The sequence below is a fragment of the Pipistrellus kuhlii genome, unplaced genomic scaffold (genome assembly GCF_014108245.1).
Source record: "Pipistrellus kuhlii isolate mPipKuh1 unplaced genomic scaffold, mPipKuh1.p scaffold_m20_p_18, whole genome shotgun sequence".
NCBI classification, from domain to species: Eukaryota; Metazoa; Chordata; class Mammalia; order Chiroptera; family Vespertilionidae; genus Pipistrellus; species Pipistrellus kuhlii.
Genome location: NW_023425493.1, coordinates 22,996,567 through 23,023,969, shown reverse-complemented (window position 1 = coordinate 23,023,969; position 27,403 = coordinate 22,996,567). Strand labels below are relative to the sequence as shown.

Genomic DNA, 27,403 nt, shown 5'->3' with positions numbered 1-27,403 from the left:
GAACTCACTGATGCCATCAGCAAGACCCCTGTACCCTCAAACACCTTGGTGTGTCTCCTCTTCTCTGTGCTCCTTATGGTTACACCTGGATCCTCCTCAAGTGAATGATATTTTGTCCATGTCCAACATATCACAATGCTGGAGAGAATATAAGTATCCTTCTTCTTCTTCTTCTTCTTCTTCTTCTTCTTCTTCTTTTTTAAAATATATTTTATTGATTTTTTTTACAGAGAGGAAGGGAGAGAGATAGAGAGCTAGAAATGTCGTTGAGAGAGAAACATTGACCAGGTGCCTCTTGCACACCCCCTACCAGGGATGTGTGCCCACAACCAATGTACATGCCCTTGACCGGAATCGAACCTGGGACCCTTCAGTCCACAGACTGATGCTCTGCCGCTGAGCCAAACCAGTTTTGGCGTATCCTTCTTCTTCAACCTCACATAAAAACCAGTTCCCCTCCCTGATCCCACAAAAATTCAACTCTTTAAAGAAAATGGCCTTGAGCTCTAGTTTCAACTACCTCTTCATTTTATTTTATTTTTTTAATCCTCATCTGGGGATATTGTTTCTATTGATCTTTGGAGAGTGAAAAGGAAAGAGGAAGAGGGGAGAGAGAAACTTCTATGTGAGAGAGACACATCCACTGGTTGCCTCATGCATGCGCCCCCCAAGGCAGAGAGTGAACAAATCTCCATCCACCTAGTACCTGCACCCAGGCACTTGAAATGGTTTCCTTAACACACAATAGTGCTGACTGGTTTCACCTTTTAAACAGGGGGGCGGGGAGGCGGGAGTGGAGGGTGTCACCCATGTCTTTAGCACTCACCCCTGCTTACCTCCTGACTGGAGTCTTTTGGCAGCAAAGGCAAATTTCTGAATTACATAAGTGACTCAGCTCAGGTGAGTGAGAGTGAGAGAAACCGAAAATAATTATGGAAATAGGGGCCAGAGAAACACCCTAGTGATAAGACTGTGTCTGGAAACAAGCTGGTGTCTTTCCAGAACGTTAATTTCTCCTAAATCTGGTACATAATTTCCGGCATTTTTACACAACATTTAAATTTACCTTCGGCATGGTTCGTTTTTATTCTGTGACTAAAGACTTTCTGAGTCCTCTGTTTTGTACATGCTGTTTTTCATAAAAGGAAATGGGGTGAGAAATTTTGGAATAACTCCACCCAGATGGTTAAAGCAATATAGAGTTGTACAGAATTAAACACACCTTAAAAATTTATTCTTAGAAGTGTAAAAGTTTATTAATTAAAAAACAACAACAACAACAACAAAGATTGAAAAACCTGATGAACAACAATAGCGGTTCATTGTATAATAGACTCTAATAGTAGAGTCGGCGATATGGGAGGGGAGTGGACTGACTGTTCTCGAGGGGGGGGGTGGAAAGGAGGGAGGAAGAGACTGAACATAAGCTGTGCACCTATGGATGAGGACAATGGGGGGTGGGGAGGGGGCAGGAGGTGGGGTGGGAACCTGGTGGAAGGGGGAAGAAATGAGGAACCTTGGTAATAATATGAACAATAAAGATTGATTAAGAAAGAAAGGAAGGAAGGAAGGAAGGAAGGAAGGAAGGAAGGAAGGAAGGAAGGAAGGAAGGAAGAAAGAAAGAATATCCTTTAACGTTTCATGTAAAAAAATAATAATAACAACCTGCTGGAACACACAGCCAGAAGAGGGATTGCTAGGTCCTATGGTAGGCCTATTCTTTATTTTCTGAGGAAGCTCCATACTCTTTTCCACAATGGCTGCATCATTTTGTGTCCATACCAACAGTGCCTGGTGGTTCCAGTTTCTCCATAGCCTCTCTTATACTTGTCTTTCGGATTTTTGTTTGTTTATGTTTTTGTTTGATAATAGCCAGCCTGATAGGTGGGAAGTGATATTTCACTATAATTTGATTTGTGTTTCTACGATATAATGATTCGTGATGTTGAGCATCTTTTCATATATCTGTTGGCCAAATCAGGATCTTACAGAGATATTAGCACTGATATGTTTACTGCAGCACCATTTAACATAACCACCCCTGAAGGGCAGAAAATAAAAAAATAAATAAATTTAAAAAAAATCCACCCCTGGAAACAACTTAAATGTCCATCAACAAATGGGTGGATTATTAGAATGTGATTCATACATACAATGGAATACTATCAGCCTTAAAAAGGAAGGGGCCAAAGCTGGTTTGGCTCAGTGGATAGAGCATCAGTCTGTGGACTGAAAGGTCCCAGGTTTGGTTCCGGTCAAGGGCAGGTACCTTAGTTGCGGGCACATCCCCAGTAGGGGATATGCAGGAGGCAGCTAATCGATGTTTCTCTCTCACCGATGTTTCTAACTCTCTATCTCTCTCCCTTCCTCTTTGTATAAAATCAATAAAAATATATTTTTTAAAAAGGAAGGAAATCCTGCAATATGCAACAATGTGGGTTACATGAATCCACTATATGAGGAAGCTAAAATATCATACTCCTGGAAGCAAAATATAAAGTTGTGGTTGCCAGGGGCTGAAGAGGGCAGGGGAAATGGGAAGTTGCTAGTCAATGAGTATAAAATTTTAATTATACAAGATGAATAAATTCAACATAAATAACAATACATACTGTGCAGTAAAAATCTGTTAAGAGATCACATGTTAACTATTCTTACCACTGCATATATATATATTTTAAAAAAAATTTTTTTTAAATATACCTGACATTGGCATATTCTTCACATGATCTAATGATCAAGTAAGTGGTCCTTGGGCAAGTTATTTAACCTCTCTGGGTCTCCATTTCTTTCTCTGTAAAATGGAGCAATAATAGCACCTACTTCAGAAGAAGACAATGAGAATTAAGTGACTCAAGCGCTTGAAATGGTGAAGGGCATGAGGAAAAGAGTACACATGCTCATTAACTTTTATCGTTATTGTATTTATGCTGAGGAGTCACCAATAAGATAAACATCTTCCAAAGGAAGGGGGGAAAAAAATCTCCCATGGTTTAGCTCAATGGTCGGCAAACTCATTAGTCCACAGAGCCAAATATCAACAGGACAACAATTAACATTTCTTTTAAGAGCCAAATTTTTTAAACTTAAACTTCTTCTAACACCACTTCTTCAAAATAGACCCGCCTAGGCCATGGTATTTTGTGGAAGAGCCACACTCAAGGGGCCAGAGAGCTGCATGTGGCTCTTGAGCCGCAGTTTGCCGACCACAAGTTTAGCCTATAGGTAAACCACCTTGAAGAGCTATGCACCAAAATGCTCTGGTGCATTATTAAACAGATACAGGATATTCCCTGTGACACATCACTATAAGTGCTTGGCTTACCTTTGTGCTGATCCCTCTGTCAAGGTCCTAAGGGCCTTAACGGGGCACCATAAAGGAAAAGTTGGCTGGGATTCCAGAATGAGTCAGATAAGTTGCTGAAGTGGGCAGGGAGAAAAGCATTCTGGGAAATCTTGAAACTTTGACAAAGGGGTAGGTGGACAGAGATAAGTATTAAACTCTTTCTCACCTCACCCCTGAATCACAGAGGGTGGAAAAGGAATTGGTTATCAGAAATCTTGAACTGCCTTCCTCCCAGCCTGCAGAGGGGTTGTGTTTAAACGGAAACATTTAAACTCTGCTGCTTAAAACCCTCTCACGCATTCCCATTTCACACAACGCTCTCCATCAATATTTTGGAATGAGTGTGTTGGGGGAGGGAGTCAACCAGGTTAAAGACCAGGAGTCCCTAGAGATAGATAGATGGGGCTTGCAGAGAGGACCAACCCCTTCTCACAAGCTACAACCTGGGATTTGCTCATTATTTTTTCACAAAACCGTCCTGTTGTCTCCTCCTTGCCCATTTCTCATCCCCAGAGAAATGGATCTCCTCAGGACAAAGCCAGAACCTGGTCCAGCCAGTCCCAGTGTCTCCCCTTTCCCACCTCAAGAAGCCAGTGAAAACCTGGCTGCTGAGTCAGAGCTCATCCATGAGTCACAGCTGCCCGGAGGACAGGAAGGTACAAAAGTGATCTCTTCCTGGCCTAGCACTGGCCTAGCAATATCGCTTGGTGGTTAGGAGCATGGTCTTCTGAGACCCACGGTCATGATTGGAGTCTCGACACTTTCAAACTGTTAAATCTTCCTGAGGCTCAGTGTCCCTCGTGCAAAAGGAGGAGAAGAGTACCTGCTTGAGAGCTGTTGCAATAATGAAATGTGATGTCTGGCTCACAGTAGCTGCTCAATAAATGTTGGCTGTTATTAGTCATAACCTTAATTCTAGACGCTAAAACTGCATCCTCCTCTCTCCCCTCTCCCATGCAAAAGAATGAGCACAAACCTTTAGCCATGGTAAAAGTGAAAATAGTCTCAGGTGCCCTGGCTGGTTTGGCTCAGTGGATAGAGCATCAGCCTGTGGACTGAAGGGTCCTGGGTTTGATTCCAGTCAAGGGCACTTGCCTGGGTTGCAGGCTTGATTCCCTGTTGGGGGGAGCATGCAGGAGGCAAGCCAATCAATGATTCTCTCTCATCATTGATGTTTCTATCTCCTTCCCTCTCCCTGCCTCTCTGGAATCAATTAAAATATATTTTTAAAATAGTCTCAGGTGGCTGGAGCACAGGAGAATTGAGACTTGGCACAGAGAGTGGGCCTGAAAATCAGGCAAATCTTTGCCATGCCGGGCTCAGTCCTTTCAGGGCCGAGGCTATTTGACTCATCCCTTTGTCTTGAACAGCTCTAACGGAGTGCTTTGTAGAGAGGCAGATTAAATATTAAATATTTGCGACATGAAAAAGTGAACATGTGAGATCACATTTACTCATGCTCAGCTGAGTCAGGAGGCCTGGAAAAGGGCGAGGAGTCCCAGCAGATGGCACAGGCAGCGTTTAGCTGGGAAATCTACATCTGAATTCTTGTTTCTTTACAGTGTGATGAGCTCATCCGCTGAGTCAGAAACTGGTTTCCCGATGTTCCTGTACAGTCAGATGGCAAATGCTTAACTTCCTTGCTTCCAACAAATTCTTAAAAGAAAAAAAAAGAAGTTATAAAAATAAAACATGTTCATTTTAGAAAATTTGGCACATATCCAAAATATATATATAGTAAAGACAGCTTAAATCCCTGTAAGCTCTCCAGTTAATTATGTAATGTGATGAGATTTTCTTATGTCATTGAAGATTATTTAAAAGTGTGATTTTCATTGATACAATTTTCTATTGATGCATACATCAAGCTATTTTCAATTTATTTAATCACTCCTCTGTTATTGGACATGTGGATGGTTTCCAAATATTCACTATACTCTTGTGTGTCATTAAATACATCTTCAATGATTTTTATTCTTGAGCATCCTAAAAATAGTCTTTCAAATCCTAAAAACATAAAAGAAGCCCAGAAAAGATAGAATAGCATGTTGATGTGAAGTAGCTCACCAGTAGAAATCTAGATTCTTCTAAAAAAAAACAAAAAACATATCCCTAGGAGGTGTGGTTCAGGTGGTTAGTGGGTCATCCTGTGCACCAAAAGGTAGAGGGTTCGATTGCTGGTCAGGGTACATAGCCATGTTGTGGCTTCAATCCCTGGTGGGGGCATGTATAGAAGGCAACTTATCAATGTTTCTCTCTCATATCAATGACTCTCTCTCTCTCTCTCTCTCTCTCTCTCTCTCTCTCTCTCTCTCTCTCTCTTTCTCTCTCTCTTTTTCCTTCTCCCTTCCTCTCTAAAATCAATTTTTTAAAAATATCCTTGGACCTGGCCAGTGTGGCTCAGTGGCTGAGTGTCCACCTATGAACCAGGAGGTCATGGTTCAATTCCTGATCAGGGCACATGCCTGGATTATGGGCTCGATCTCATGCAGGAGGCAGCCGAGCGATGATTCTCTCTCATCATTGATGTTTCTCTCTCTCACTCTCTCTGTCTCTCTCTCTCTGTCTCTCTTTCTCTCCCCCCCCCTTCCTCTCTGAAGTCAATAAAAATATTTTAAAAAAATAAATAAATAACCTATAAACCAGTTTGTGTAGTGGCAACTGTTTGAAAGCCAATCCTTAAAAATACAAACAAAAACAGCCAAAACCGGTTTGGCTCAGTGGACAGAGCGTCAGCCTGTGGACTGGGGGGCCCCGAGTTCGATTCCGGTCAAGGGCATGTACTTTGGCTGTGGGCACATCCCCAGTGGGAGGTGTGCAAGAGGCAGCTGATCGATGATCCTCTCTCATCGAAGTTTTAACTCTATCCCTCTCTCTCTCTCTCTGTAAAAAATTAATAAAATATATTTTTTTAAAAATACAAGCAAAAACAAAATTTCCAGGCTAATTGCTTCATCCCAGTAAAAATAGAAAATTGCGTGCAGTTATTTCTCACGTCCCTTTGGAAGTTTATTACATAAAAGATAATGACACACTCACCAGACCATACTGAATGGTATGTTTTCTCTTATTTGTAAACTACAGGCTTGGTGCATGACATTTGTGCAGTAGGGGAGGGGTCCCTCGGCCCTGCTCCCGGGGCAGATGGACATCCCCTGAAGGGGCCTTAGCCTGGCTTCTGGCTGAGCAGCGATGCCCCTGTGGGATCGCACTGACCACCAGGGGGCAGCTCCTGCATTGAGAGTCTGCCCCTTGGTGGTCAGTGCACATTATAGTGACAAGTTGTTCCACCATTTGGTCAATTTACATATTAGGGTTTTATTATATAGGATTCTTTCATAAGGAAAAGGACATTCTTTTTATCTGATGTCAATTTGAACACCATAACAATCAATTTGCTAGTTGTGTAAAATTGGTATCTAGCTTTCTATTTTCTAAATCTTTCTTCATGCTTTTCCAAATAAGTTGTCATTTAACTGGCAAAATTATCTGCCCCCCCCCCCCAATACGATTAGAAAGGGAGAAGCTTTTGCAGGTGGCACACATAGAAAAACAACTAAAATATCAAAAAATGTATGGTGCCGATTTGATTAAAAGAGGACTACCACGTAGAGCAGGGATGACATTTTAGGCAGCATTCTTTTTTCTGTAATCAGTCATTCTTTCAACTCACATATTTCAGAAAAGTTATCTCTACAAAACTATCAAAAGAAAGTGAGTTCTTTTGATATAATCGGGTCCTTACCCCACTCTAATTGAGCCAGGGTGACAAATGTTTCACTCCTGTAGGGTTGTTTTTGTTTTTGTTTTTGTTTTTGTTTTTAATTTCTCAGAGCAGAATCATGGTTTCCACTTAATGGTTTGGACAATCAAGGCACTCTGATACCTGGGGATCTTCCTATGTTTTCCAAAATAAAACAAAATACCACTGCCATCCCAGTTAGACACAACAAGCACCATTCTAACCATTTCAGCATGCCATTTTCAAATATAAGCAGCCCACAGGGAACAGCACATAATAACATCACCCTCCTCCTCTCACCTCCCACGCCCTTCCTAAGGCATGAGACACCAAAGAAAGTGAACAAGTGGTAAGTCGATTTAAGAAATTGTGGGTGACATTTGAAACCGGTCTGAGGATGCTTCTACATTGTCAACCATGGAAAACATTGGTTTTTATCTGAAATGTCATGGCTCCTAGAATCTGTATTAGCCAGTTTTGCACTTGATCATATTGTTAACTAACACTGTTAGGTCTTTTCACGAAGAAATCTTCACATTTATTGTGAAATAAACCATTGGACCTATCAACCTAAAGGGTCCTTGCAATAAATTTAATCCATCACTGGTAAAGATTTAATTAGAAGTACTTGGTGCTTTGTACTCTGCTGTCTGAAAATACCTTTATACGTGTTTTATTATCTGTCTCCCACACCAGAATGAAAGCTCAGTTACTTCAGGGACTTTTTTTTTTAATCTTTTATTTTTTTCTTCTGCTTTCTCTACTGCACCTAGAGTATAATAATGGTTGCTCAATAAATATTTGTTGAATGAATACAAATGTGCCAGCAACTAGCCAAATGTTTTTTGTTCCCTCTAGAAAGGCCCCTGAGAGTCTCTCTGGTGGCCATAAAATCCCAGACTGCTTCTCCCGGAGTCGCTATAGCATTGCCTTATGTCGCTGGGATTGCAGTTCACTAACAAACTGCCTCCAAGATGTTCCCATGGCAACAGTTTGCTTATTTCATCAAGGTTATCCCTCGAGGTACTCACAGTATTCCTTTGGTGCAAATCTAAGACATGTACACAAGGTAAGATTTAGACCAGCTGGTAACTCTTAAAAGCCTTTACAAGCTTTTAAATTGTGATGTTAAAAATCAAGAATGAACAGTTATTCTAATACAGATTGGGTTACCCCATTGTCCAAAATATGAGCATCAGCAGGTGCACGGGGGAAATGCTGAGCATAGCTGGGTACTCTTGAAAGCAGAGCCAAATGGAGATTTTTTTCTGTACAGTCAGCTTGGAAGTGAAATTAGCGTTTTCTCTCTCCCTCTCTCTGCCTGCACAGATCCTCACAGATGCAGCAGTGAAATGAGGGCATCAGCTGGGTTTGAAGTTAGATCCCAACTCAAATACCAGCTCAGACACCAATTTGCATTGTGAATTCAAAGCAACTCACTTGTTCTTTTTGAGCCTTAGTGTTAGTATCTGTGTTGCAGTTTGTCGTATAAAATGACATGTGCAGAGGACCTAGCGCAGTGCTGGCCCCAGTGGACATTTGCTAACTCGAAGCTATACAGGGGTGCAAGGAGTTAATGCAGCAATAACAGCCAGGTGGGAACCACTACAACATGTCCCACTGCTGCCAGGGGCTCCTCAGGCCCAGATTCTCAGTCTTCTAGCTCCTCAAGATTAAGAGACCTTCTCTAGTATCAGACAAAGAACACTTTCTATTAGTGGTCTCATCAAGGGCATCTTGACAGGCAGATAGCAGAGATCAAAAGGAAATTTTAAAGTGGAAGTAGCTTGATACTAAGATCCATGTTTCCATTTCATTGTGGCCAGATAGGATGACCAACTATCCCATTTTGCCCTGGACTAAGAAAGTTCCCGAGTCATAGGAGGCATCAAAGTCATGACAGTCTCGTACAAACTGGGATAAACTCATTGCCCTACCAGCATCTTCTCAAGGTTGAGCAGGTGGCCTGGTCACATGGAGCCTAACAGGTGGTACTATTATTTAAAAATATATTTTTATTGATTTCAGAGAATAAGTGAGAGGGAGAAGGAGAGGGAGATAGAAACATCAATGATAAGAATCATTGATTGGCTGCCTTCTGCACACCCCACACTGAGGATTGAGCCCACAACCGGCATATGCCCTGATCAGGAATCGAACCGTGACCTCTTGGGTCACATAGGTCAACACTCAACCACTGAGCCATGCTGGCTGGGCATGGTGGCACTATTTTATTAACATTATAATGATTAAGATTTTGCAATTACAATTTTCCTATGGGTAATACTGGATATTGAAATGAGAGTTTCATTTCATTGCAGTTTACCCAGGCTGTTAAGTACTTTGAGAAGCTTTCCTCCTCTTTCAGTCACTATTTCTCTTCTCTCTTCTGCCGACCAAGACTTTGCCCTTCGAAGTTACCAATGGTCCCATCCTTAGAGTATTATACTACTAATTCCCATTTGAAGTAATTATATCACTGAGACTCAAAGAAATATTTCTGAAATGACTTTTAATTAACCCCAGCAGAAATAAGAATGGAGACTCTAAAGAAACAAAATCTGAACCAGGCATGAACTACTGATTCTCTGTAATACATGACATTCTCTTTTCCGTCAGAGTTATTCAAAATACCCTGTCCCACTGCCATAAAAAAATGTACTATCAGCCTTACTCCTCTTAATTTCTATGGAGCAATAAAACATTTGAAATGGGATGGTTTCATTTATACATGGTATATACAGTTGGTTGTGCAGCAAAAAAATAAAATGTCTTAAACTTTAATGCTACAGACAGCAAAGTAACAATTTTAGGGATAATTATTGGGCAGTATTTATATCTATTAGCAATATCTATTTTCTGACCTGAATAAGAAATCACCTATTTTGTATGTTCAGTTATTACCTGGCTAATTTCCTTAATCACCTTTTCTGCTCTGCATTCCCTAGACCCACCCCATTACCCTTTGGTCTCTTGACCTTTTTCATTACTCACTTCCTGTCTCATTTGAACTTCCAGCCTCAGGCAGAGCTGTGTCTGTTTTCTCTATCTCCTCCCTCTACCCCTCCCTTCTCACACCCTCTTGGACTTGGAGCCTTATTTCCAAGAACTTGATTTCTCCTCACAGCTAAGAAAATTCTGGGAAAATTTGGGGTCGCATTAACATATGACTTGTGAAAAACAAATAAGATTTTGCCCAAAATGTACCTTTTATTTCATTATAAAAAAAATGGTTTATTGAGCTAATTAATATTGGAGTGATAGATTACAGAAATAGTTTTCCTACTTTACACCGGTAATATAATATTTTATTTATAACACATATACTATATATGCATTTACTATAGAACCTTTTAAAGTTGGCCAAGGTAATTTTTCAAAGCACCGGCAGTGTTTTTCTTACCTTTATTAGCAAAGTGATAATATCTGTTGACATTCATAAATAAGATTACATTTTCATACAGTATTTGGGTATTACAGTATTCATTACATCAGCCTTATCGTGTTTCAATTCTATTAAGTATGATTTGCTGGACCGCTGGTGAAAAGAAACCAATACCGTCACGTGCACCTAAACCTTTAAGAAACGTTGCAACCAATAACGCGTGATGCCTTCATTGATCCTTTTATTTTTCTCCTAATACAGGTCTCCCCTGCTTTTTGAAAATTCGCATTACACCGCTTTGCTTTCACAAAAGACCTCCATGAGTACCTCTTTTTGCTGACCCAGAGAAATCGGAAGAGGATTTTGTGTAAATTTTGGCAGGGAGGCTGACAGAAGCAGTGCTCCCCTGAACGGTGAGAGGGGCCTTGCCGAGCGCCTTCTCAGGAACCTCCCACACTCAGCATCTCAGTGCTAAGCCGCCAGGGCGCTGACCACGTCTGTGAGCTTGGGTGCTTTATCTCCGCTGATTCTGTGCATCCGTTAGGAAGAGGAGACCTAAGGTATCAGGAAAGTGCAAGAGAGCTGGTAAGGGTGCTAGCTTAATGTAAAACTGGACATAATTAAGCACATCTGACATAGCAGGATGTTTCTGGGGAACAAAGATTTTTCCATGTAAATGGATGGTAATTGCTTTCTTGCTTTACAGTATTTTGGCTTACGAAAAGTTTCACAGAAAAAAATCTAATTTCGGCTGCTGGGGAAACCTGTATCCCGTAAATCTTCAGTGCCTACAGGTTTATAGAACCGATCCCAATGAGAAAGGTAGAAATTCAATAAAACCATTAGCTTAATAAGGCTGGGCAATGGAGAATCCACTTGCTTTCAATAAGAAACTATTATAGTTTGCCTGGTTTTATATCCCCAATTGGCAATTTGATAATATTACCTTAAAATTCTTGTTTAAAAAGCAGAACTGGAGATTAAATGACAAGTTTTCATTCAATATGTCATGAAAATATTTTGTTATGACACATTTATTCACACTGAAGTAGTATTAGGAGAGGAATGTATAAGCCAAAACAAAGTAAATTTTAAAAGAAGAATATTACTTGGCTTTGGAAATTGTACCGATACCTATAGATTTTCCTCAAGATATTGGAAATAAGGGAAATAAGACTGCTCTCTGAGAGCTAAACTTTAAGGTCACTTGCAGTGGATAAGAGCACAAGCAAGTCAAGTCATCTTTCACATACAAACTGGCCTGGCTTGACTGTACATTGATTTTTATTGAAAGAATATTAGTAAGAGGTTTGGGTAGCCATGGAAACAGAGAAAGGAGCACACGGGCACCATGGACCAGTGCTATCAAGGAGAGAGGGAGCCCAAGTCAGCAGCACAGCATCACGTCCCTATTGTATTGGAGATCAGTGTGGAATGTTGAATATTTCTCTCTTTGGGACACAATCATCCTGTCACAGAGATAGATGAGTCAGGAACAAGCTCTACCACATATCTCCACTTCTTCCAAATCTGTGCTCATCAAGCAAACGTCTGATTAATGCCTTTGGTTTCCTGGAAGTTTATAAAGAAAATGCAATGGCTTTTCAGTCTTTAGTATTCAGATATATAAATGATAGCTCTTGGAAATTAATCAATGAATATTCTGGATGTATTAACATGTATTGTTTCGTGACCTTGATTAATGCAAGGTCATCTGAAGGCTGGAGCTGCTCGGCATTGCTAAAAGAATATGTTTCTGAGACTAAGACAACCTAGACTGCATCCTGGAGGGTTGTGGAAAATTCACCAAAGTAATGCTTCCTTCTCTGTGCTCTTGGCGACAGCCAGCAGGCATTCCCCCTGCCAATGCCCTATAGCAGCCAAGTTTTCCATTTCAAAAGACCACTGATCTGGGGGTGGCGGGAGGAGTGCCTGTGATTTACCTCTTTATTATTTTATTTATTCTAACATTGCTACACTGACAATTCTACGACCATATTGATGGGGAAGACAGTTCCAGCCAAAAGTAGTGGCAGGGAGTCTTCGGATTTAAAATATACCATAGATTCTAGAACATGGACAATATAGTGTGGTGATTCCTGGGTAGGGGTACAGAGGGTGGAAGAGGGTACGGGGGGGGGATAAATGGTAGTAGAAAAAATATACACCCTAGATAATTCATAAAATAGACACGATTACCCTTTTCTACACATGTACCATATGTTTAAACACAATATTATAATTATTGTCTCTCACTTACAGATGCCCTCACCTCTTCACATTAAACTTGCCTGGGAAAACCCACCATGGAGGAACCTTACTATATCTGTCTTCTCTATAGCTGTATCAAAGAGCTGACCACTGCTGGAGAAGTCATATAAATAAACCGAACCGCATGGTCTCCATCCATAATCCCAGGCTCCCAAAGTGCTCTCTGCAGAGCGTGCCAGTCCCACAGGGCTCCTCACACTAGGTTTACCTTTTCCCTCCCTGAGGTAACTTTTGGATCTTCTTCTCACACATAATCAGCCTCCATGCAGAATACTTTGTCCCCTACTTCACTGACAAAAGAGAAGCCATCAGTGTCCCCACCGTCAAATATCATCAAACGTCCCTAGAGATGTACCTATTTCTCCTTCAAAGGAGAATCCTGGATCAGCTCTGTTTTCACCCACCCACCTTCCCATGGATTTGCATGCTTTAGGTACCATCTCTCTGCTACGTTATTGCTGCCCACCTCCTCCTTTTGGATTATTCTCATCATCACACAAACATGATCTACTCTCTCAAATACTTTAGAATAGGGGTGTCGAACTCAATCAGAGAAGGGGCCAAAATCTAAAATCCAGCCTAAATCGCGGGCCGAATGGTTTACTGAACAGTCAGAAACTGTCATTGTGATGGAAACGCAGCGGAGTGCAGTGATGACAGCGCGGTGCGGGCCACATTGCAAGGCCTGGCGGGACGGATTTGGTCCGTGGGCCTTGTGTTTGACACATGTGCTTTAGAATGTCCCTCTTTAGTCCACATCCCCTCCAAGCACTACTTTGTTTCTCTAGAACAGTGGTCGGCAAACTCATTAGTCAACAGAGCCAAATATCAACAAGTACAACGATTGAAATTTCTTTTGAGAGCCGAAAACCAACTTTTGCGCGTGGGCCACGAAGTTTCAATCGCACTGTACACGTGGTATTTTGTGGAAGAGCCACACTCAAGGGTCCAAAGAGCCGCATGTGGCTCTTGAGCCGTGGTTTGCCGACCACTGCTCTAGAAACAACTTCCAATCTGGAAAGACTTGTTTCTCTAGTCTTCTGTTTCTCAACATCTATTTTGCTCACTACCATAGGCTTTCTGACCTCAGGGATCCACCAAGATTTCTTACAAAAGATACCAGGGACCTACCTCCACATTGCCAAACACAATGGGCACTTGTGGCTCCTTCTTCACAGGATTGACCTCTCAGCAGAACTGACCTTTCATTGAACATAGTTGATTGCTCACACCTTATAAAACTCTCCTCCACTGGCTTTTGTGACATCATCCCCTTTGGGGTTTCCAGTTCTCTGGTTTCTCCTTCATGTTGGTTGCTAAGCGCTCCACCTCTCAATGCTGTTGTTCTTTAGGTCTGGACCTTTTTTCTTTTTTCCCCCACCCTGTCTCTGAGAATTTATCATTTCCCACCATTCTTAAACACATGTCTATGGAGCTGAAATCTCTGTCTCCAATACCAACTCCCCTCTGAGCTCTAGGCATGCGTATTACTGACATACTTAACCTACAGTTGGACGTTGCATGAACATCTCAGATTTAACATGTCCAAATTTTAATTCTTCTTTTTAAAAAAATATTTAATTTTTATTGCTTTACCAACCAAGTTGTGTTCCTTTCCTCTCTCATCTCCATAGTCTCTATCAATTTCAGTCATCCACCCAGCCGTTCTAGCCATTAATCTACATGTTAGTCGTTGATTCTGCAATTCACACTCCCCATCACCCATTTAGAAGCGATCAGCTCATACAAGGAAGTCTATTCTAGCTCCAAAATATTTACCAAACCTGTCTACTTCTCTCCATCTCCACTCCCTCTATAGTGCTCAGGCACATTATGGCATAAGGAGCATTTTTCTGGTCGTTACATATTATTCTGAATTTAATGGTTTCAAAAATATTACATAACATGGATGTTTTATAATGCCTTTATCTATGTCTTTATCAACAGCAGGTTTTGGTATTATGAATACTGACTATGTACCTTTCTGCGGGAAAAAATATCAAGATGCTGTCAGATATCACGGTTAAAGGTGATTCCTAGTTTAATGTTGATACATACTGCCACACTGCTGTGAAGGATTTCACAAGCATCACCGCCACCTACAAGACCGCGCGCGCTTCAAAGTCCCTCCGTCCAGCAGGTGGCGACGTCGCCTTCCGCCGGGGTCGCGCCGCCACGGCGGCTTCACGTGGTGCGGCGCCGTCCGTGCGCCGGGGGCGGTCCTGCGGAGACCGCCTTACGCACGCCGCGGCATGACGTCATACGCAGGGGCTGGCTAGCCGCCATCTTGCTTCTTTTTCTCGCTCGCTCTCTCCCTCTCGGGCGGCAGCGAAAGTGCTTTGGCGGTTTGTCCATCCGCGGCTGCGGCTCTGCCAGTCGGGTGGCCCTTCAGCCCCCCCTGCTTCCTCGTGGGCCAGAGCTCGCGGGCGACCCTCGAAGTGCAACACACGCACCCCCTCGGCTCGACACCCTGGCCGGTAAGGAAAGCAGCGCGGGCGGAGGAGCCGCGATCAACGCGGGCCCCAGCGGGGCGGGCGGGCGGGCGGGCGGGCGTGGGAGCGCCCGGACCCTGGGGAGCGGGCCTGGGTTCCGGGCATCCCCTTCCCTTCTCTGCGGCGACCACCCTCCTCCGTGCCTCGCCGAGTCGCGGCCTCCTGATCGGGAGCGAGAAAACGGAGTCAGACCCGCCCCATGTGGTCCGCAGCGGGAATTCCGGATCCGCCGGCCTCTCCCACCGCCCCGGTGCGGCCCGGCGCGCGGCCGGGAGGCCAAGGGGGTTTCCGTACTGCGGGATGGGCGAGGGTCGCGATCTCTCTCCTGCGTAAGGCGTGCGGTCCCCCCTTTCTCCCCCCAAAAATATACATATATATTTAAAAAAAATAAAACAGCTCCAGGCTCCTCCGGGGCCTTTCCTGGCCGTCTCTGGCGCGGGTGGAATTGCAAGAAGCGGGGTGCGGGAGGCCGAGTTGCAGCCCAGAGTCCGGGAGAGGCGGGCGCGCTGGGGAATGGGGACCGACCCTCCTCCCGCTGCCCCCCAACCCCAGCCGAGGGTTCGCGTAGGCTTTTCGCACCCCCTTAGGCCTCCGTCCGCTGACCTGCGTGGTCAGTGGCCCTCTGCAGCTCCCCACTTGGAGGTACCACCCGAGTTGTCGGTGTTCACGATCCAGGGCCCCCCAATTATGGGACTTGAAGAAACGGGCAGGGGGAGCCAATAGGATCACTGATAAATTAATCCTCTGCGTGAGAGGAATGCGACAGATTCCTGTAAAGGGATGTGCATTTGTTTTGACTTGATTGGAGCTATTTTTCGGGAGATGGACCCTACGTGCTCGTGTGCTGTGCTGCTGGCTTCTGGAGCTACCCGGATATCCGCATTGGCTGATATCTGTGAGCCTGTAGGCTCAGAGATTCTTACCCCGCTAGGGGTACTTGAAATTGCACCGAGGCTGCCCCTGCTGTAAGATTTCGTTTGGAATGCACCAGAAGCGACAAGGATCCTCGGTTGAGTTTCCCTGATGGCTTATTTTCCTGCAAATAGAAAGCATCGGGTGATAACATAAGCGCCCACCAAGCCCACCTCCGGCATCGGTTAAAAGTAGATTTAACCTTCTCTTGTTGGTAATGAAGATGCTGCTCCGACTGGAGCCATTTTTAGGGGGGTGTGTGTCTCAGATGCGCTGCAGCATCTTTTTGCTTGACCCAACTCAAATGCATTGGTCCACCAAAGACAATTAGGCATAGGTTAATTTGCGTTCTATCTTAAGCATATTGTCAAATAGTAAGCCTCTCCTTTTCTGTAAGAGGGTTTTCAGAACACAGGCTTTTTTTTACTTTTTCTGTTTTGGTCTGATGAACTAACATATGTGGCTGCTTTGCCTTCCGCCGTTAGTTGACCTTTTCCTGTGTACTGAGCACAGTAATCAGCTCTTTATATACATTACCTTTTTTTAAATCGTACAGCAAGCCTTTCAGGGTGATGCTGTTGTCATCATCCCCATTTTACAGGTGAGAAAATGAAATCTAAGAGATAGATGAGAGCCGTTTGACCAAGGTCATAGCAGCAGTTATTGGTGATGCTGTAATAGATTCAGATCCAGACTGTCTGAACCCAAGGGGATCCTAAACCATCAAACTGCCTCCCTGCCTTATGATTTTATGAACTATGGAAATTAAATAAGATACAGCATTATTAATCTAGTTTCTTCTGTTTTACTTCAGTATAGGTGTAAAAAAATGGATTATAGCTACTTTAGGGATGGAGTGCAAGCTAATCTTTATACCTTTTTTATTTCAAGGACAATCCAGTAAAACTAACTACAGTATGGCAGATACAGTTTTCAGGTTTCTGGACTCTTACTGATAAAATATTTCCTTATCTTTAAAATGGAAATGGTGATGGTAATAACTACCTCCCTGGAGGGCTTGCTGTAGGATTAAGGAAGATAATGTATGTAGAGGGTTTATGACTGTGCTCAGTACCTAGTAAAAGGTCAAAAGTAGTGGAGGGTGAGAGGCAGAATATTGATAGAAGATACTCTCCCCCAAGCAGTAAGTAATCTACATTTTCTCAGAATGGAGTAAATATTCTTTGGAAAGTTGAAGAAATAGATTTCATGTCCTCTTTTTCTTCCTTAAGGCTGTTTCTTCACACTTCCATACTGGATTTTGTTTCTTAAAGATTTCCTCTTCATGCTGTACGTTTGGTAACCCTTGAACCAGCATTTTACCCATAGCTGAAATACAGGAGTCCTGGCTTATTCTTGCCCCTGTCCCTGCTACTCTACTCCATCTCACCTTTCCTACTGGTGAAATGTCTTTGAAGATTGTACTGTTATGTCCCTCTTTCCCTCTAAGTGGTTTCCTCCCACCCCAAACACTTCAGTTTATAAGTCAGTTGGGTAACTTGTACAAATATTTATACCATATTTGTGTAAGAACTGATCATTGCTATTTGTGACACAAATTGGTACAGAGCCCTATTCTTCCAGTGTACAAGATTTAAAAATTGCCTGACTTGAGTTATACCTAATACACTTTGAGTAAATCGACACTTGTCACCTTATAAATAGGGTAACACAAAGAAAGCTTATCTCAGTCTGTTAACTGTTGCTTAGAAGTCTTCACATTTTTAATTTCTCAGTATTGCAAATAATGCATCAGCCAGGACATCATTGTGGGTAAAAGTATTCTCTAGAGAGGTTAACTTCAGTAAATTTTCTATTGTGTGTGTTTTTACCAATCTCCAGAAATGCTAAATATATACTGATCTTTTTTAGTAGTTGTATTTCTAGTAGTAATTTTGACCAAATGCTAGTCATGGTTTCAGGCTTGTGTGTGCACATATTTGTTCACAAATCAGATTAAACCAGGGCTGTTACTGAGTTTCAACACTTATCTAGTTGGGAGACAGAAACTTTGATATGGTTAGCAAATACCTAGAGTCTAAACACAAAATAACAATACAGTTACTGTCAATGTAGTGTAATGCACACTAACCCTTATGGTGCTGTTGGTATTCTGCATTAAAGAAGGATGGAGTCTAATTGGCATTTATGGAGCATAGCTAGTATTGAAAACACTAATGAGTATTGTTTATATAGCATTTTATCAGGTAATTTTCTGTTTACTTGTTTGTATTCCAGTACTGATCTGTTTTTCATTTCTACACTGTTTCCGTGTCCCCATCACATTGTATAGTGTGGTTGGCACATACCTAGAGTTTATTATAGGTCATTGAATGAATGAGATTAGGAAACAGAACAATAGACCCACAACTGAGGTTCAGCTGATGAATGTTTTATTGGAGCAAAAGAATACCCTGTCATCCCCCCCCCCCCCCCTTTATGAACCCATGAGAATAGTAGCAGAGCTTTCAAATAGCTTATGTACTATGCATTGTGAGATTTTTTTTCATTTTTGCATCAGAAATTCTTTTAATTTTATAAGGCCCAGTGAATCAGAGGAAAATAGCTTTTGGGCCCCACTGCCAAGGTATTCACAGTCTTAAGGGTTATGAATAATAAAAGTTATTGTGTGATATTTTATTTTATTATTCATACCAGAAGATAAAATTAAGGGTTATACAAATAGGTAAGGGAAATTTGGGGCAGAAAATCCATATATGGAAAATTGCCTGTAGTATACATTGAGTGCTCAGTTGATTACAAGTGAAGGCATGATGGCCAGAAGAGATCAAGAATAATTGTAAATATTAATATTTGTTGAGCACTTACCATGCCATGCACTGAGCTAACAACATTTTGTACATTATCTCTTTCAATCCATATAGTAAGCCTAGGAGGTAGATTATTTTATTCTCACTATATATGTGATTTAAAGAGATTTAAATAATTTGTTCAGAATTACTTAGCTAGGAAGTGATATTCAAATCATTGATCCAGAGTCCAAGTGCTTAATTTCTCTGCTATATGGATTTCCCAGTGCCGAGTATTTCTCAACCAAGTCGTTCACAATTTTTGCTTTATCTTCAAACGATATGTCTGTTATCATCTTTCTTTCAATTAATTGTCTTTTAATTAAAAGAAAAATTTACATGATTATTTGGTTTTACAGTCCCCCCCCCCAACATGTTTTAAAATAAATGTAATTTTGAATATGCTTAAAACAATCTATGGCAAGAAGAGGAGAATAAGAAGGAAATAGAGGAGAAATAAGGATGGGTAAGAATAATCTGAAAAAGTGGGATTATTAGCCAAATGTAGCAAAGTTCAGAAGTGGCCTTTGGATTTGGTTTAGAAATCTTTGGTGATCCTAAAAGAATTTAGGTCAAATGAGGATGAAAGGTTAAGCAAGGTGGGCTAAGTAGTGAGACCTTTTGATTTTTAAGTGTATTGAATAATCAAAATGAGCTCGAGATTAGGAGTTGAAAAACATAAGTAGTCAGCTGTTAACTTTGGGGCAAGTGACTTGGCTTCCTCGGGGATTGAACATATTCATCTGTGCAGTAAGGATAATACCTTTCCCCTATCAGAGCATCTTTACATATATTAAATGTGTTTCCTTATAGCTTTTGAATTTTAGAGAGGAAGGGAGAAGAAGAGGGAGAAAATCATTGGTCAGCTGCCTCCTGCATGACCCCCACCGGGGATCAAGAGCCTGCAACCTGGGCATGTGCACTGACTGGGAATTGAACCCAGCAACCTTTAGGAATGAGGGATTATGCTCAACCAACTTTACCACACCAGCAGAGAAAATGTGATCTTAAAAATATGTGGTGTCGCTAACCTTAGAATTACTAAGTGATTGATGATAACAGTTAGAAATGGAAGTGACCTTAGAAGTTAACTAGTTCAACCTCTTAACCAAAGCAAGAATTATCTTGAAACTAGAGGCCCAGTGCACAACATTCCTGCACTGGAGAGGGGTGTGTCCCTCAGCCCAGCCTCTGCCCTTTTAAAGTTCCGGAGCCCTCGGGATGTCTGACTGACAGCCACCACTGCTGCACTCTGACCAAAAGGGGGCAGCTCCTGATTGAGCATCTGCCGCCTAGTGGTGTGTGTGTGTGTCATAGCTACCAGTGATTCCGCCATTCAGTTGATTTGCCTATTACCCTTTTATTATTATATTTACCCAGTTGCTTTTTTTCATTTCCATATTTTTGTTTGTTTATTGAAAACAACAATTGACAGTTGTTGTTTTTTTAAATATATTTTATTGATTTTTTACAGACAGGGATAGAGAGTTAGAAACATCAGTGATATAGAAACATCGATCAGCTGCTTCTTGCATGCACCCCACTGGGGATGTGCCCACAACCAAGGTACATGCCCTTGACCAGAATCGAACCTGGGACCAGTCCAAAGGCTGACACTCTACCCATTAAGCCAAACCGGTTTCAGCAACAATTGACAGTTTATTAGTTTGCAGCACAATTTGTTGTATAAATGTTGTTGAGTGAATATTGTCCCTGCAGCAGGAGGGAGGCACTTCGTTGTTTCTGTGTAATCTGTAAAGGATTGCTTTGCTGAATTGTGTTTCAGAGAATATACTGATTGCTATAGCAGGCTTTAAGAGGGCATTGTTTTCAATAAGGTTTCAGTATCCGAGGATAAGAGCACACTAGAGAGATTTGTAATCCCCTGGAAACAGTAATATAGACGTGGGTTAGGTTCTCTTGGCCAGTGCTCAAAACGAAGAGGCATCACCAAACTAGCAAGCAACTTTGAAGCTATGAGGAAGACTCAACAATCTTGTGTCTAGTCTCCATTTTTCAGCCACAGCCACATCATCTGGTGCCTAGGCTGTTGCAGTCTGTGAGGTCTCTACATTTAATAACAGACATGCTTCTGCTCAGAATCTAATGGCTTCCCTTTGCTTCAAAGGTAAAATTGAAAATCCTCATAGGCCTACCTTATCCAATCTTCTCTTTGTATTTCAATTCTCCCTGTTTTACTATAATAGCTTTTATGTTTTGAGCATGATTAGCATATCAGGGCCTTTGTATTGCTTTTTCCTCATCCTTGAAGCTGGCTCCTTCCCCATGAGATCCATATTAGAAGCCTTTCCCTCAGACAGGCCCCAGCCTCCTCTCCTAGGAGGGGAGAAGAGCTGGAGGTCAAATTTATTACCCATAGCCAGTGACTTAATCATTCGAGCCATAAAAAAAGTCCCTGAACTGCATTGGTTGGGGGAGCTTCCGAGAGGTGGTGCACCACAAACTTCTGTGCTCAGGACCTTCGGCCTCTCCTGGTATGCCTCTTCATCTGGTAATCTAGTATAAGTAAATTGTTTCCCTGAGTTCAGTTAAGTGTTCTACTAAATTAATCAAACCTCTGGTTTATAGCCAGCCAGTCAAAAGCCCAGGTAATAACATGGACTTTTCAAGTGGCACCTGAAGTGGTGGTAGTGGGGGAGATACTCTTGAGGGACTGAGACCTGTGAGATTTTATGCTATCTCCAGGTAGATAGTGTCAGAATTGAGTTCAGTTGTAGGACACCCAGCTGGTTGGCTGGAGAATCTTAAGAATTGCTGGGTGTGTGGGAGCTCTCACACACACACACACACCCCCCACCGCCCCACCCATGGTGACCAGTAGTGTCAGAAGTGAAGTAGCATATTGAGTATGGTGACAGATGGCAGTGATTTTCTTCTTTATACGAGGTAGGGGGAGGTGTGAAGGTTGGTAAGATTGGACAAGAAATCAGCAGCCCTGACAGGAATAATGAAAAACAGTGTAATTTTATAGAGCTAATATTGAAGCAGAAAATGTCAGAATAAGCAAATAGTGTTGTTGATAGGAAAACAATTTAAGATTCTTGTGGCTACAAAGTTAACCAATAGACAAAACTAAAATATAGAAGTGAATTAACTAGGAATTAAAAACAAGCCTATCTTTAGAAAAAGAACCTCAAAATCAAAATTGCAAAACTAATTGCCGAAACCGGTTTTGCTCAGTAGAGCGTTGGCTTGCAAACTGAAAGGTCCCAGGTTTGATTCTGATCAAGGTCATGTACCTTGGTTGCGGGCACATCCCCAGTAGAGGGTGTGCAAGAGGCAGCTGGTCGATGTTTCTCTCTCATCGATGTTTAACTCTGTCCCTCTCAATTCCTCTTTGTGGCAGTGAGTGTGAAGACTGCTCTCCTATTAGAATCACTAGAGGAGCTTTTCAAAATAAGGATTGATGTGCAGGCCCCACTTCAGCACCCCAGATTCTCGTCTATTTGAAATTCCCTGGTTGATTTTAGTGTGCAAGAGGATTCAGAACCACTGTTTATAATATATCTGCTTATAATAAGTCAGTGAGCCCTAAACTTTTGTATGTCACAGAATTATCTGGAGGACTTGCTAAGTAAAATGCTGAGTACTGTGCCCATCCTCAGTGTTTGATTCAGTAGGTCTGGGATGGGCCTGAGAATTTGCATTTCTAACAGGTTTCTAGGTGATGCTGAGAACCACTGTAACCGCAGGTGGCAAAGGGAAGCCCTTGGGAAAGATGGGTGTAGAATGGGTACAGATGGGCTTTGGAGGTTTGCCCCCAGGACATTCCTTAAACTGGGGAAGAGTGTTAGAGCTAATTTGTGAATTCTATTTATGTGAGTTCATTGAAGATTGATTTCATTTCTCTGTGTTTTTATTTTTTCAGAATTTCTGTAAACATTTGAATTTTAGGAATTTTTAGTAAGCTAATAAATTATAAAATTTTTCTTTTTCCTTTCTTTTTTTTATGTGCCATCTCTAAGACTGGTTTTAAGGGGTGTGGCAGGAGGTTTTGGACTCGATGAGTTTCCACCGAAATGTCGGAGAAGTCAGGCCAGAGTACAAAAGCAAAGGATGGGAAAAAGTATGCGACACTCAGTTTATTTAATACTTACAAGGGTAAATCATTAGAAACTCAGAAAACCACAGGTGAGTAAAATTAAGTGGTATTTATATTTTTATGGCTTTTATGCTTTTGTTATTATACCAGTAAGTGGTGCACTGGAGCTTTTGCTGCTAGGAATTGGGACAAACCTATGTTCACACAGCCTGTTCACAGTGAGCTTTTTAATGTACACAACACTTTTCAGCGGGATATGAGTTATATATATGAGTTATATATATCTTTACAATTAAAATCTATAAACATATTTATTCTTTTCTTGTTTGTTATTAGCAGAAAAGTAGAGTTTATGGTCCAAAGGGGAAACTGGTGTAAGGAGATTGGTAGGCATAGAGATCCATGTTAGTGGGATTTATTTCCACTTCATATTATGAACTAGAGAGAGGCCTGTGTTGTCTTATTACAGTGAAAAGTGAAAGTTGGACCTCATATGTTACATTAGCAGTGTATGTTATGCACATAAAATTGTAATATTCTTTAACATACTAAGTTTTTGAGTTTAAAATCAATTCTCTAAAAAATTACAAAACTGGCATTGTCAGTGTTCACCTTTTCATTGTGTATAGGATTTACTAGAATTTTTACAGCCTCTGGTCAGTGGCTTGATAGCTTATTTTAAATATAATCTCTGCATTGGATTTTGTTGCAGGTGTGTGGCTTAGTTTAAAAATTCTTACCTTAAATCATTAGGGGTTAATAGTTCCAGATTTAATTAATTCCTATTTCTATATTGTTTTAAGAGAGAAGTGGGAAATAAAATAGATGTTCTAAGAAAGTTGATGTTATTGATCTTTAGTTGCAGCTCGACATGGATTACAGAGTCTTGGAAAAGTTGGTATTTCGCGGCGCATGCCTCCACCTGCTAACCTCCCAAGTCTCAAAGCAGAAAACAAAGGCAATGATCCTAATGTGATTATTGTACCTAAAGATGGCACAGGATGGGCATCATCAAAACAAGAGCAGCATGAAGAAGAAAAGTAAGTCGATGTCTAGTAAAGAGTGAAACCAGCCCCCTTTCTTGGTAGGGAACTTATGTTTGAGTTCTGTCTATGTGCTAGGTGTTGTGCTGGATGTATTACATATCTCATGCCCTTTAAAGTTTATCGAGTCAAGCTTTTGATTCATTTTCCCTGTGAGTGGATATAGTGGCAACAATTCCTTGTGTCAAGACAACAGTGACAGTTGATAATAACTTTTCTTCTAACTCTCTGTCAGGTTCCCTCCTCTCCTACTCCTACCAAATCAGGCTTTCTCTTTCTAGTATGATTAGAAGTGGATTATATTGAATAATTCCATGGCACAAAGAATTTGTCTGCCTAGTTCCCTGAAACTGCCTGATGCACATTGTGGTGCTCAAGTGATATTATTTCACTGAATAAAGAATTAACAAGGAAGCTGGAATAGAATTAATGTCCCTGTTAATCATCAATCATTCAACAAATATTCAGTACTAGAGGCCCAGTGCACAAAATTCGTGCACGGAGTCCCTCTCCAATCTGGGATCCCTCACAGACCAGGACTGCTGGCTCCCAAATGCTCATCTGCCTACCTGCCTTCCTGATTGCCCCTACCCGCTTCTGCCTGCCAGCCTGATCACCCCCTAACCACTCTGCTGCCAGCCCGATTGATGTTTAACTGCTCCCCTGCCAGCCTATCTGCCCCCAACTTCCCTCCTCTGCCGGCCTGGTCACCCCCAACTGCCCTCCTCTGCAGGGTTGATCACTTCCAACTGCCCTCCCATGCTTGCCTGGTCCTTCTCAACTGTCCTCCCTTGCAGGCTTGATGCCTCCCAACTGCCCTGCCCTGCTGGCCATCTTGTGTCCACATGGGGGCAGGATCTTTGACCACATAGGGGCAGCCGTGTTGTGTGTGGGAGTGATGGTCAATCTGCATATTATTTTTATTAAATAGGGTAGATGCCTGGTGCACGAGTGGGGACCAGCTGGTTTGCCCTGAAAGGTGTCCTGGATCAGGGTGGGGGTTCCCTTGTTGTGTGGGGTGGCCTGAGCAAGGGGCCTGTGGTGGTGTGCAGGCCAGTCACACCCCTTGGCGACCCAAGTGCAGGCCCTGGTATCTGGAATTTATTTACCTTCTACAATTGAAACTTCGTAGCCTTGAGTGGACGCTTAGGCCAGCAAGGGCAGGCGGAAAGCTTGGCTTCTTCCATTGCTTGGGAAACCCAAGCCTCCCTCCTACTCACTGATTGGCTTGTGGGTGTAGCGGAATGATGATTAATTTGCATGTTACTCTTTAATTATTAGGTAGGATTCTGTATGTCAGATTATGCAGGGCTCTTAATTTATTGAATAATCAGGTTAAATAGCAGTAATTTTAAAAAAAAGTAAGGCAAGTATCTGGGTACTTGATGCTTTTTTGCCTATATCTATTATGAAATTTTTGTGCTCTTCTTTGGGGAGCTCTGTATAGATTTGACTACTTGTCAAAGATGGACTGTCTTCTGCTTAGTTGTTATAGAAATATTTTGCAGTAATAAGTCAGAGGTCTGAGTATACCAGAAATATATTGTATTTCTTAAGTTTCTTAACCACCTTTTCCATTTTTAAACATTAACACATTACAAGAATTGAACAAAACTGTAGACCCTTTTTAAAACACCTTTTACTTGGGGTGCATTAGGCAGATTGCCGTTACCTTTGAATACAGAAATAAGTATAGTGGTGGACCTGTTTACTGCCAGATGGAGAGCTTGCCTTATTAGCCTTATTCCTCACTGGCTAATTCCTCAGTCCAGACCGTATGTATGTGTAAACTGTTAACTCTAATTATAAATGTTCACTTTTTCAGAATAGATTTTTGGGAGCTATATTCAATAATGAATGTTTCTTATTTACAAAATGAAAGTAAGCAGAGCTGTCTTCTCCTTGGAGTATTTATCCAAAGGTAGAAATGAAAGGGGACAAAAACAGCTATACTTCATTTAAAGGGATGCTGCAGAGGGAAAGCTTTTGTGGAGGCTGCATCTGTGAGTAAATATGTAGCCAGAATAGTTGTACAGAAATTCACCTTAAATACAACATTCAATTTATTTTATTTAAACATAAAATATCTGAAATAATGGATTCATATTTCTTTTAAGAGCACCAGAAGTTCCACCAGCACAGCCAAAACCTGGGGTTGCAGCTCCCCCAGAAGTAGCACCTGCTCCAAAATCATGGGCCAGTAACAAGCAAGGTGGGCAAGGAGATGGTAAGTGGACATTAGCTGGGGCACCTGGTCAGGCTTGATAGTTACTGAACAGCCATGCAGGATATACAGGGTGGACTAGTGTGCTGGCAGGGTGGAGAACATTGTCAAATGATATATTCAGGCCCTATTAGGTGTCTTTTGAAAATCTCTTGGGCTAATTAAGTTTCTAGGTCAAGAGCTATGCATGGCCTAATGATAATAAGTAAGATTTAAGAGGGAGTCTTTGATATGCTCTGTCCCATATTATTTTATTTTTATCCTACATTACCAGGTAAACCTTGTACTTTGAACTTTTTGAGACAAGTACGTGAGCATATGAAATGAAATCATATTCATCTTCATCTATGTACCCTAGCCTCTCTTTCAAACATACTGCTCATGATTCCATGGTAGAGTAGAAGTAGAGAGTAGCCCTAAAGCATAATAGTTGGAATACTTCCCTCCCCACAGGGAATTGTGAACACCCCAGCAAAAAATTTTCCACTTACAGTATAAACAGGAAATGTCTATAAGATATCGTATGGAAAAATTAAGCCCTGAAGATAAAATCAGCTCTCTTAATTTATACCAGTATAAAGTAAATTAAGTGAAAGTAGGCAATGAAATGAAAGCATTTTAGCTTCACCACAATACTTGCAGTATTCATTAAAATCTATTTCAGTCCTAGCCGGTTTGGTTCAATGGATAGGACGTCAGCCCACACATATTAGGTCTAGTAATAATTAATGTTGTTTTAAATACAACAAAATTTAATCAACAATATAGTTGCCATTGTTTTCTACTACTTGTGCCCAACGCTCAGGAAGCATTTTAATCCCTCTGTTGTAAAATTCTTGTGATTTTGATGCAAAAAATTCGGTCAATGCATTTTTGAGGCATTCTTCATTATTAAATTTTTTTCCAAGAAGAAAGTTTTGCAAAGAATGAAACAAATGGTAATCGGAAGGGGCAATATCAGGAGAATATGCAGGTTGAGGGAGAACTTCCCATTCCAACTGGCGCAGTTTTTCAGCAGTGATTCTTGCAGTATGCGGTCGTGCGTTATTGTGGTGAAGAATTACGCCCTTCCGATTAATCAGCGCGGGTTCTTTTTCTCTTAAAGCTTGGGCTAA

General features: G+C 41.6%; 1 protein-coding gene across 31 annotated transcripts in view; it reads left to right on the top strand.

Annotated features, from left to right (window-relative positions):
• The first annotated feature begins 15,053 nt into the window (after positions 1 to 15,053).
• The window catches only part of PRRC2C (proline rich coiled-coil 2C), a 65,688-nt gene continuing 53,338 nt past the window's right edge, over positions 15,054 to 27,403 (top strand). For 21 of the 31 annotated variants that reach the window (XM_036442983.2, XM_036442978.2, XM_036442987.2 and 18 more), the window contains exons 1-4: positions 15,055 to 15,221; positions 22,945 to 23,110; positions 23,881 to 24,061; positions 26,182 to 26,291. In XM_036442983.2, coding sequence (XP_036298876.1) covers positions 22,999 to 23,110; positions 23,881 to 24,061; positions 26,182 to 26,291 — 403 coding nt within the window. In that variant the 5' untranslated portion in view covers positions 15,055 to 15,221; positions 22,945 to 22,998. Of the gene's footprint in view, positions 15,222 to 22,944; positions 23,111 to 23,880; positions 24,062 to 26,181; positions 26,292 to 27,403 lie in introns of those variants that run through there. The other 10 variants (XM_036442998.2, XM_036443002.2, XM_036443003.2 and 7 more) reach the window with 4 other exon arrangements.